General features: G+C 48.7%; 1 protein-coding gene across 1 annotated transcript; it reads right to left on the bottom strand.

Moving 5' to 3' along the window:
• Positions 1 to 7,550: 7,550 nt before the first annotated feature.
• LOC123041748 (SUMO-conjugating enzyme SCE1) lies at positions 7,551 to 10,433 on the bottom strand. Its single transcript, XM_044464313.1, has 5 exons — positions 10,204 to 10,433; positions 10,007 to 10,090; positions 8,264 to 8,410; positions 8,055 to 8,168; positions 7,551 to 7,946 (listed from the first exon to the last, which is right to left on the bottom strand). The coding sequence occupies exons 1-5, from the start codon at positions 10,273 to 10,275 to the stop codon at positions 7,884 to 7,886; spliced, it is 480 nt and encodes a 159-aa protein (XP_044320248.1). The 5' UTR covers positions 10,276 to 10,433; the 3' UTR covers positions 7,551 to 7,883.
• Positions 10,434 to 11,281: the final 848 nt, after the last annotated feature.

The following is an 11,281-nucleotide window of genomic DNA, read 5'->3' as shown; positions in this document are numbered from 1 at the left end:
CAACTGACAATATAATATGATGGCAACTGACGACATAGATAGGTGGCAAGTGACGACATAGGTAGGTGGCAAATATTTTTTCACTTCATATGACCTGCCCCAAATTGCTCTGTGTCTTCCCTGTTCTTAGTGAATCTCAAACATCCTTTTTCAAACTCCCGCTGATAGCATCTGGAACCTAATTTCTTATATCAGATCCATGATAGAACATGGCAAATTTGCGATCGTTGGAGGGCAGAGGAGAATAAACAGGAGCGGCCGGAACTGTGGATCCGGTCGCCATCTACATGGGCAATCTATGGCGGGGTGGGGGGAGTGGGGTGGGATTTGGGGAAGGAGGAGGAGACAGGTTTTCTGACCTGTGAGCTTGTTGCCGTCTTTTTCCGTCGATGGGGGGTGTGGGCGCTAGGGATCTGATCTGGTTGCCATGGCAACTAGAGAAGGAAGCCGACGGAGGTATGGGAAGATCTGCTGATGCAGAGGTTGCAGACAACGACGGGCAGTGGCAATTTGGATCGAACGCGGGGGTTCGGCCGATGGGTGCGCGAGGTTGTGCGGGCAGCGGGTTCGCTCGCCCGGACGTGCGGGCGATCCGCCACTCACCAGACGTGCGGGCTGCGGATGGGAGCGCCCGGACGCCGTCGTGCGGGCTGATTCGTGTCTATGCCACACGGGGCGTGCGGCACCCCCTAAATGTCACACGTGTGGTGGTTATCCGCGTCTTTTTTTAACTGTGTTGAATCTGCTGATGGTGCTGAAATACACCACTGAATGCGTGAAAACACTTTCTGACTCTTCTGCACTTGCCTTGATGTCACCACTCTGGAGCCGTCCGGTTACGCCGCCCTTGGTTGATCTGACGACCCCCATTCCTAGGCGCCGAGAAAGGAAAACATGTCAGATCGACTCAAGTGGATGCTGGCCCTCCCTGGCCGTGGAAGCATCACATCTATCCATGGAGAAAAAGGCTGTGTAGTTTTAATTAGCAGGGAAAGTACCACTACTATAATGGTCGAAACGGACGAGCCTTATGTATAGGCAACATCGAACCCAACTTGGCCGCCGCAACAGGGCCCGGGGCAGCGCAAGCGAAGCAACGGCAACTGGCCATCGCCCAGCTCCATCGAGTGGCCTCTGCCGCCGGTGAGCTGGTACACACACACACACAACCAACACACAAGTGTCGCGCGAGCTTCGAGCAGTCCCCGTCAGTGTACGGTTCGAGCATTAAAGGTGTGGACCCAGAGAAAACCACACAGCCTTTGCTTGTATTCGGACGACGTAGTGTGCCGTCACGTTACTCACGTAGAGTACGTTTCTCATCAAGCACGCGCCTGCTTGTATTCGACCGTCGGCTGCTTCCTGGACCGTGGCCGCGACTGCGAGTGATAATATTCTTCCCGCCCAAACGCAGCCGCCATGGTGACGCCGCATGCACACCGGAGACTGGAAAGTGGAGCGGAGCATCTTGTGGCGGGCATCGCTGGATTCGTCGACGCCTAGTCCGGTTAATCAAAAGTGGAATGGAACCTGGAAAAGAAGAAGCGAAGGGGGGCGGAAGCGACGAGGCTCGAATCGGGCAGGTCGCAGGAGGGTCCAATGGAAGACTCGTTTCCATTGGCAGAACAAGTACCGGTAGGAATTAGGAATCGGTCCAGTGAGAGTGATCTGGACACGGGAAGGATATTCTACCGTTCGTCGACGGCGTCAACCAGCCATTTGATCGAGAAGCTCGAATAACTATTCCTAGACGGCCGGTGCTTTGGAAAGAGTCTCTCCCTAGTACGTACTACTCGTAAATTTCTGCTTCGGTTTCGAAAAGAAAAAAAAACCTGCTTAGTAGCTTGCTCACAGACGATTCTCTCCTCCGATTTCGTCGGAAGCTGTCTTCCCCTCGTCTAAAACAGTACTACTCCGTATAGTGCAGCCACTAGTTGGTAGGCTCCACCACTATGCAATGTTCCTTTTACATTTGCAAGATGGCCCACGGGAGATGATAAGGCAGGACTGACATAGTAATATGTTTGACAAGTTGCACGGATGGCCCAAATCACACAGACCAGCCAGGCCAATACCTGAGCAGAAATAGACCTAAGAAAAGGGGGTGCAAACTTTACTATAGCCATGCTACCACCTCACACCTGAAATGAACGGAGAAAAGGTCCTCCTGGTAAATCTAACGAACATAAGTCTGGGATCTATGTTCTGGTTTCCTGGAAATAGCATGCTAATGATGAGGCGAAGCGATCAAGGTCTCGCTTAGCGTGGAGCTGTTTGGCAGGAATTAGCTTATACAAAAGGTGCCCAGAAGATGATCCCATGCACACTCTTCAGGAAATGCCTCGCAGAATTTGGAAACTTGGAAAGGCACCACCCAGTACCCCCTTGCCTTATTTCCAGTAGCTACCTTAAAGATTCTCACCAGAACTCAAGCAAAAAAGAAGAGTATCTGCCAGGATTGTGCTTTCATAGTTTCATACACAACAATCAAGTAGGAGTATGTGGTTAAGCTCAAAGTAAGTTATACCGGCAGCTAATAATGCCGTAAACTCATTAGTTCTGATCAATTTAGCACGTAGCAGGTCAAGCAGTAGGCCTTCCCACTCCTCTGCCCCTTTCAGAAGAAGAAAAGAGAAAAACAAGGTTAAATTCAGACGTCCTGTTTTGCATTGATTGGCTGGTAGATTCATTTCCTATGCAATATCTCGGACCATACTTCGCTCTTACCCTGAACTGCAAAGAGAAGAGGGCAGCCCGTGTCCACACACTGAGATGCACCAGCACATGCGCGCTTGCGTGCCCCCGCAACTTGCGCCCTGACGGACAGCTCCCGTCCGTGAGGCCAACTCCACCGCGCGATCCCAAACGGACGTCTGTTCAGGGCCGGTCTTGAGATTTTGGGGGGCGAGGCGAAACAAAAACTCAGGGCCCCTTATATAATATAGAAAAAAATTCTCTAAAAAATATAATATAGAAAAAATATTATAACAATAATAGTAGATACGTGATTTATAACTCGCTTTCGCTCATATAGTTGCCACCGCAACTTGATCTCTTGTGAGGTCTATAATTAGCATGTAGTGTAGACGTCGCGTTATATTTCGATTTTAATTATTATACCCAAATATAAAACGGTATGAACAGATTCTTAGACAAACCCAAAAAGAATATTTTATAGATGGAATGACGGAATATATGCATCGTGTATAGAAAACTACATTAGTTAGTTAGCAGTATAAATGAGAAGCGGTGATATGATGTACCTAAGATCGGTTGGATTGGATCAGCGTGGGTGATCCGACGACGGGCGCTCGACGATGACGGAAAGTGGACTGGTGCCTGGCTCTGGCGGGAGGCGCTCAAGTGTGCATTCATTTCCGGCGATCGGGGCCCAGAACAGGATCGCCTCGGCCTTGAGCAACCCATCGATTCAGTGTTTGCTGCCGGCGAGAGAAACACGAAGAGCGAGATTAGGGTTTGGGATATGGAATAAAGATCTAAATTTGGAAGGGTGAATAGAGTACGTCTGTATATGACGACGTACACCTACAGAACTACTAGTTGGGGAGAATATCCATGGTATAGAAGAAGGAAAGCTGCGTTTGCACGCGTGACTTGTGTGCGAGATTGAAGGAAATTAGGCCGCTGATTCTGCGCGATTCCTGCGTCCCTGGCATTGGTGCCTCGCTGGGCAAGGGCCCTTGCCTACGTGCGTGCCTCGAGGGGCCCCTTGACCATCGGGGGCCCGGGGCGGTCGCCCCCCTGCCCCCCCCCCCCCCCTCAGGGCCGGCCCTGCGTCCGTTTTGTCAGAATTCTGTCCGTTTGGACAGGGGGATGGGATCGTGTCCGGGTCTGTCCTGAGATGCGGTGGCCGTGCGTCCAGCGCGCGGCCGCATCCTTTACCCCATTCTGTCCGCGTCCATTTTAAATAAAAAGAGAAACGTTTCAAATGCCAAGCCCCTACGGCCCTAGTTCAGCACGCACGCCAGCAACAAAGCCAGCGGCCGGCAACACAGCCAGCCTCCAAAATGAATGTTTTTCTCGCCGGCACACGGCCAGCGGCCCAGCGGGCGGCGGCACCCATGCCAGCCTCCAAAAAAGAACGGCCACGGCCGATCGGACGACCTAGTTCAGGCCGTCGGCGTCGAGCATCTCCTTCTGCCTGGCCTCGAACCAGGCCCTCGTCTTCTCGCTCATCTTCGACAAGTCCACGCTCATGATCGCGAGGGCCACCTCCTTCGCTTTGGTGGCGGCATTGGTGGCCTCGATGTCGAGCTGCCTTTGCCTGGCCTTGACGTTCTCGGCCTCGATGTCGAGCTGCCTTTGCCGGGCCGCCTCCTCCATGTCGAGCTGCCTCTGCCGGGCTGCCTCCTCCATCTCAAGCTTCCTTCTCTTGGCCGCCTCCTCCATCTCAAGCTTCTTCGTTTGAAGCTCTAGGTATTGCTTCATTTGCTCGTCTTTGCTTTGCCGCTTCTTCTCGTCCCTCACATCCTTTTGCGACATCATGCCATGCAAAGTGTCATGCAATGCCATGGATGAGGCATCACGAATGTCATCAACCTTGGAGTTGGTCTTGCCCTCGGCCTCTTCAACGCCTCGCCATCTACACCTCCGGCGAACTTGGCCGTCTTCAGGCCTCTCTTCCTTTGGAGTTTACGGTATTGATCCTTGAACTTAGGGTAATTGTTGATCATAGTCCAACAATGTGTAAGAGTGAACGGCTTGTCATTGTGCCGGGCCTTGAATGCCTCCAAAGATTAAAATGCCTACACCGTATGAACAACAAGTGACCATGCAAACATGTACAAGGCCGAAGTGTCATGGCTGTAGCAAGGAAAGGGCAAAAGAAGGAGAGCATACCATGTCTCCAACGCCGGTACCACTCACGGGCCGTGCTTGAAAGCTCTCAAATGCGGTTTGATACTTGTTGCACTCTTGTTGGATGAACAACCATCTCTTTTGAATCGAGCCGCCGCCGCGGTTGCTTTCAAATTGGTAGGGCTCAAACAACTTCCTTTCATGGAATATTTTGTGGACTCTCGTCCAAAAAACAATACCCTTTTGTTGCGCGCCGGTCCTTGGATCTTGGCTAATCTCCATCCAAGCTTGGCAAATCAACTTGTCCTCATCTTGTGTGTTTGAACCCGTACGAATGCTCTTCCTCTTCTTTTGTGCTTCCGCTCTTTGTGTCAACTCGTCGATGAACAATGGCTCGCCACTAATGTCAACGTCATTGCTTTCTTCTTCATCACCATCACCTTCGACATAGATGTCATCGTCTTCATGCCACGAGTCACCATGGTCGTAGTCAGCACGGTCATCGGCCTCTTCATCGGCAGTGAACTGGCCGCGGCCATCCTGACTTTGGGTCTCCTCGGGGTCGAAGGTAGGGGCATGGCCACCCTCGTAGATCACTTCCTCCATGAACTGGTCGTAGTAGGGGTCGTCGACCGGTGCCGTTGGGGTTGGCATTCCGTCGAACAAGACGCGGGGGGACGGCATGGTGCCAGTAAACGACGGTCGTGCTTGCTTTCTATGCATCTCGACGGACGGTCGCCCGCCGCTGCTGGACCCAGGGGTGACATTAAGGTCGATGACGGCCGAGGGGCGTGGTGTGGACGACGCGATCACGTTCACGTCCGGCGACCCCCCGAAACGGGTCTGGCCGTCGTGCCTTGGCGGAGGAAAGCCGGGCGACAAGGGTGTGGTCCGCGACGTCAGCGACTGGCAGTGCGGAGGCCGGGCGACCGACGACCCTGTCCTCGCAGGACCGACGGCCCCTCCAGAGAAACCGGGAGGGCGACAAATGCCGGCCATGAGAATGGCGTGCGCTTTGCTGACGATGGCCTTCTTCTCCTCAACCTCGGCCTTGTGCCGCACGGCCTTAATCGCAGTGCGCTCGGCGGCTCTCTTGGCCGCGGCGATGTTGGTCTTGGCAACCGCCCTCCGGCTCCTCCTCTTTGCCGATTCCGCGTCCAACTTGGCGATCTCCTCCGACGTGCACTCCGACCGCGGCTTCCTTGACGCCTTGCCCTTCTTCTTCTTGGCCATTCCGGGCCGCTCGACGGCCAGCCCGCCGGAGTTCGGCTGGGCGTCGGCCATGGACGGAAGAGGGAGTGAGACGGGCGGGACGTGGGAGGGTTTGGGGAGGGGGGGATGGCGCCAAAGGGGCCGCGAGGGGGTTTTGCTCTGTGTTACCGACACGCGGGCCAGGGGCAGACAAGCGCGCACGTCCCGCCCATCCGCGCGCTGTCCGTTTCGCCCCAAAAGCGGCATAAACTTGGACCGCGGATGGGTCGAAAACGGAAACAAAACGGACAAAAGTCTGTTTGCTCCCGCGCGCTGGACCGCCTCGTTTGTCCGTTTTACCCCAAACGGACGGGGCCGGACAGGATAGGATCGCGCGGTGGAGTTGGCCTCATGAACCCGAAGCACGGAACCGAATTGACCCGCAGCAGCACATCGGACAGTGAATTCAATGCATCAGAGGAGTATGTATGTTTTATCTTTCTGTCCTCACGAAATCATTCACTTCTCCTTATCGCTATCGTCCTCCCCTCATCAGGTGCTCTTGTTAATTGACGCAACTAGGGCTGCAAGAAAAGCTCGATGCTCATGAGCCGCTCGAGATCGACTCATTGTTTGGCTCGTCTCGAGATTGACTCAATAAGAAATGAGTCGAGTATGAGCACCTTTTTGTAGCTCGATCGAGAAACAAGTTGATCTTGAGCCAACCATGGCTCGCTCGATTTCAGCTCCATAGCTCGATATAATACAATTATATTACATAACCCTGGTATAAATTAAAAGGAAATAGGATGATTTACTATCATATATATGGTGTATGGTTTCTCTTTATTTTATCCACTAGCAAACTAGGGAGCTTAATTAAGCACGGAGAAAAATTAGACCTTAATTTGGTACATGGTTAGCTGCGTGTTAAATATCCTGCTATTTTTGTCAACGTTTGGGAGTAGATCCAACTTTGTTTTCTTCTCTTGGCAATTCATCAAGGATCTCTTGCTATTAGTTACTTGTCTTCATTGAGAGAATACAGCAAACTACCTTGAAAAAGATATATTATCACCGTTTTGATTAAAATAATATTCTATAATAGTTTCTGATGTTGTGTTGTGGCCAATCTTGTTTGAAAATTGCCTTCGATTGTTAAAAATATCATCTTATTTAGCTTGAAACTAGCTCGAGATCGACTCGAGATCGTTACAAGCTGAGCATGAGCCACTTTCTAGCGCTCGATCTTGAGCTTCACCCAGTTTGAGCTCGCTCGAATTTTAGTATGAGTTGAGTTGAGCTTAATCCAACTCGCTCAAACTCGACTCGTTTGCAGCCCTAGACGCAACACAGCAGGCAGGCTGGACACAGCAGCGAGAGGCTATTTTTACTTCCCGGGCTTTATGGGTCGCTGCAGGTACATCGAGTTCGGAAGCCTCTGTATCTCTACTTTGGGGAAAACCCAGATGCGGATTTTAACCCAGGCTTTGTTGACTTGTACGTAACCAGGAAGAGCAGCGTGATAGTAAACTCGCGCCTAACTTCAATCATTTGGGCTGATCCGCCCATCTTTCTTGCATGAATAATGGCAAGGTAGGAGGAATCACTTGGAAGAAAAGGACGTCTCTTTTCATCACAAAGTAAAAAAGGGTCAGCAAAGCTCACCCAAACTACATTGAGATAAGCTACCGAGGCCCGGAACAATTCCTAGCGAAGATGTACTCAAAAGTGCAGTTCAGCAGTTCCAACAGATACACTACCATTGCGCTAACTACGCCCCATCGCAGCGCAGTTCTGGACTTCAGTTCCACCAAAATGCATATACTGATATTATGCAAGTACTAAAGCCTAGCCGACGCAAGTTCACTTAGCTACATGCGTGAAGGGTAGCGCTTGGCCTGCTCACGGACTTTGTTCCTGTACTCTGGCATGTCCTGCAAATGCAGACACAAACAAACAGGGCGTGTTAAGAGAGCACAGCTGTATTAAAACTAAAGGAGACGTGCAATCAAGTTATGCAAGTTCTAGTTACGGAAGATAACCTTTTTATAGAGTTCATAGCATCGATGCTGTGCGGATGAGTTAGGATTTGGGTCATCAAGCAACTCCTGGATGCCTACCAAAACCTGCTTCACTGTAATTGAAGGTTTCCATGCCTGAAAAGGATGAGGAAAGTCATGAAAGATTAGCGGGGATATTGGCATGGTGCAGACACATGCTGGAAGGAAAGTTTCAGTCAGTCTACACTCACACCACCCAGGATCGATAGGCATACTGCTCCAGAATCGTAGACATTGATATGGAAGAAACCTGCTGGGAACCTGCAGCTAGGAGCGGTGGTTGGGTAATTATCATCAAATTGCATAGTGAGCGGGTAATATCCACCTTCCCAGTCAGTCTGCAGAAAAACAAAGTTAGTGCGGTTAGAAAAGATCAGTTTGCTGAGCTACACGGCATGGACGAGAGGCTCGAGAGCGCACAAATCTGTCGTAAAAGAATATTGTGGTACTACACTATTCACACACAAAGAACTGAAGAAGTATCAGATAAGAATAAGTTACAGACTTACAGTGCTGCATTTTATACACCAAGTGTCTGTTTCGAATTTCATAGGGATCTTAAGGGAAAAGTTCAATTCAGTTCCCACAGGATGGGGATCTATCTTTTCTTTCTCATCGACAAAAGACTCAATGTATGGCTTAATGCACCCATATTCGACAAAGGACCATCAACAATGGTAGTTCAATAGAGGTGAACAGTCCAACATCAATTAGGGTTGTTTGCATGACTAGAATGAAACAGGTCGTAGGCTCGTGGTCATCATTATTGAATTGTGATTTGTGAAGCAGTAAAAGCGGGCATCACAAACAAAGACAGCAGAATATTGAAGTAAATTGTAGCTTACAAGATTTTTGTCGAAATTGTCAGTCTGGCCTTGAGAATAACATTTAAAAATGTTTACAAGAGAGGATTCAATATCTAAAACATGTTTTTGCGAAATGAATATTCGATGTGCCGCTTATTTGGTTTCATCTTCGAGAAGGCGAAAGAAATTAATCAGCAGTGCAACATTCCATATTCAGACTTTGGTATTATCTGGTGATGCTTCTGTCCTGTATGGGGCCCTTGTTACAACCAAACAAGGTCAATCGAAATGCTATGTCCTGATAAGGTGGTCATGCTAAACCTTCAATAAAAGTACTATGCCAACCGAACAGAGACAGGATTGTGCAATCATTTGCTTGATGGGCTTAATGTATGTTATGCACACTTTAACATAAGAAACAGTTAAAATGGTGTCTACATTTACTGACACCTCACATGCATCCTTATATGTTGATCAATTGCCCAACACTATCATAAGCTTAAAATAGTTACTGTCGTATCATCATAATTCGGGTCAGATAAGGGGACACGGACTGGCAAACTGATCCGTAAGACTGTAAAATTAAATCAAGTTTTATCCTGCAAGAAAATAATACAGTAGCAGAGATAAAAAAACAAAAGCATTACAATGAAGCATCAAATTAAGAAAGATGGATCATTGGTTTGGTTCTTTTATGCAAGAGAACAAACTCAGATTCGATTGTATTAGGATATGATATAATATGTTTGCATGACAATGTCCGTTCATGCCCAGCTTTTTCAATAACAATATGCAATGTTCCACTTGCAGTAGTGAAGGGGCCAAGGGTTTTGTGCTACCAACGTCTAATGTTCAGCTAGTCGAAAGAGTTCTGCATATCAAGGATTGCAAAACCCTGCACCTACTGAAAGTCTGAAACCCCTCCTCTGTTAGTAAAGAAGCACAAAGAGGTTCAGAGAAACTCTGAGAAAATCATGGTGAGATTTTTCTCGAGTTTCAATGTGTGACAAAATCAAACCATATAACCACGAGCAGGTTCAGAGAAAATAAATAGGAAGCATAGATTTATTACAATTGCAAACCACGGTACAGCACGAGTAAAAAAGGACACAGTATCTATTTTCTTACCCCTGGCTTGCCGGGGATGATGCACCGCCAGACCATGAGATTGACGGACCCATCCGGCAGGGTCTCCGGCTTGGCCACGAAGCCCTGAAATAGACAAGAAGCCCCGGTGTCCCCATTACCACTTGCGTAGATCCAGAGAAAAAACAAAGAAAATTGGCCAAAAAAGGAAGTAGCTAGGTCGTGGTGCGGGCGCGCACATGGGGGTGGTTCTTGCGCCACGACTTGCGCTCCTCGGCGAGGCGGCCGCGGGCAATGCCTCCGGACGCCATCCAGGCTCCAATACGAGCGAGCGGTCTGCCTAGGTCGTCGCCGCCGCCGCTTCGTCTTCTTCCAAGGACTCCCGCGGGGTCGCTCGGTGCCGCGGCGCCGTGGACTGTTTTCTACTTTATTAGGTTGTCTCTTTGGTTCGGCTCTCGGTCGGTCGGGGCAAATGGCAATGAATATACGAGCGACTTGCACGCACTGCCGCAACCGAAGAGGCGGACAACCATAACATTAGTTTTTTTCTTTGTACGAAAGGCGACCTAATACAAATTGAACAAAATCTGATGTTAGATTTTTAAGCACAATAAATCTGACGTTATGGCAAATTATGATACCGCGACCATGGTAATTTTCTTAAGTAAACATGGTAAATCATGGCAAAAAGCTGTGCATGGCATGGAATTCCCATGCTTGCTGAAGGAATTTGCCATTCCCGCATAACAGAGAAGAAATGTGCCATACTCGCGATACCAAATTGTCATTTGGGACGCCAGATTTTTCATGCTTAAAAAAACTGACGTTAGATTTTTAACATTACACAAAAAAGCCTTGGTCGTGGTATTGTTATTTTAATCAGTTTTCAATAGACATTGCTTTTTTCGCAAATAAAAACCTTGCTCCACGAGGCCTATGTGTCGCTTATGGCAAGCGAGGCGTAACCTCGTTTCACCTCTGGCGACCCACTAATAGCTCCTGAACTGGTTTTGAATGGTTTTATGGATCGGTTCGGATCAATTTTAGAACCTCCCATGCAGGACTTTTTCTTCATTCTTACTATGTGTTTCTTTAGCAGTTTCGTTGGTTTTTTTCTTTTCCGTTTTTCTTTTTTCCTTTTACTTTCTTAAATACATGTCAAATTTTCTTAGTAAACGATGTACATTTTTCGTATGCACACAAAATATTTTCTTAAGACATGTTGAATATTATTTTTATATGCACTAAATATGTTTTTAGATACATGATGAATATTTTTTTCAAATACAAGTTACATTTATTGAACACATGTTTAAC

This window comes from Triticum aestivum, chromosome 2B (genome assembly GCF_018294505.1).
Source record: "Triticum aestivum cultivar Chinese Spring chromosome 2B, IWGSC CS RefSeq v2.1, whole genome shotgun sequence".
In the NCBI taxonomy this organism is placed as follows: domain Eukaryota; kingdom Viridiplantae; phylum Streptophyta; class Magnoliopsida; order Poales; family Poaceae; genus Triticum; species Triticum aestivum.
The sequence above is the reverse complement of the archived record's forward strand: the minus strand, read 5'-3'. Positions and strand labels throughout refer to the sequence as shown.

Coding starts and splice junctions, on each gene's coding strand:
- LOC123041748 (XM_044464313.1), bottom strand. CDS start 10,275: ATGGCGTCCGGAGGCATTGCCCGCGGCCGCCTCGCCGAGGAGCGCAAG. Junction 8,411..10,006: donor TCATCCCCGGCAAGCCAGGG/GTAAGAAAATAG, acceptor GTTTTTCTGCAG/ACTGACTGGGAAGGTGGATA. Junction 7,947..8,054: donor GCTATGAACTCTATAAAAAG/GTTATCTTCCGT, acceptor CTGCATTTGCAG/GACATGCCAGAGTACAGGAA.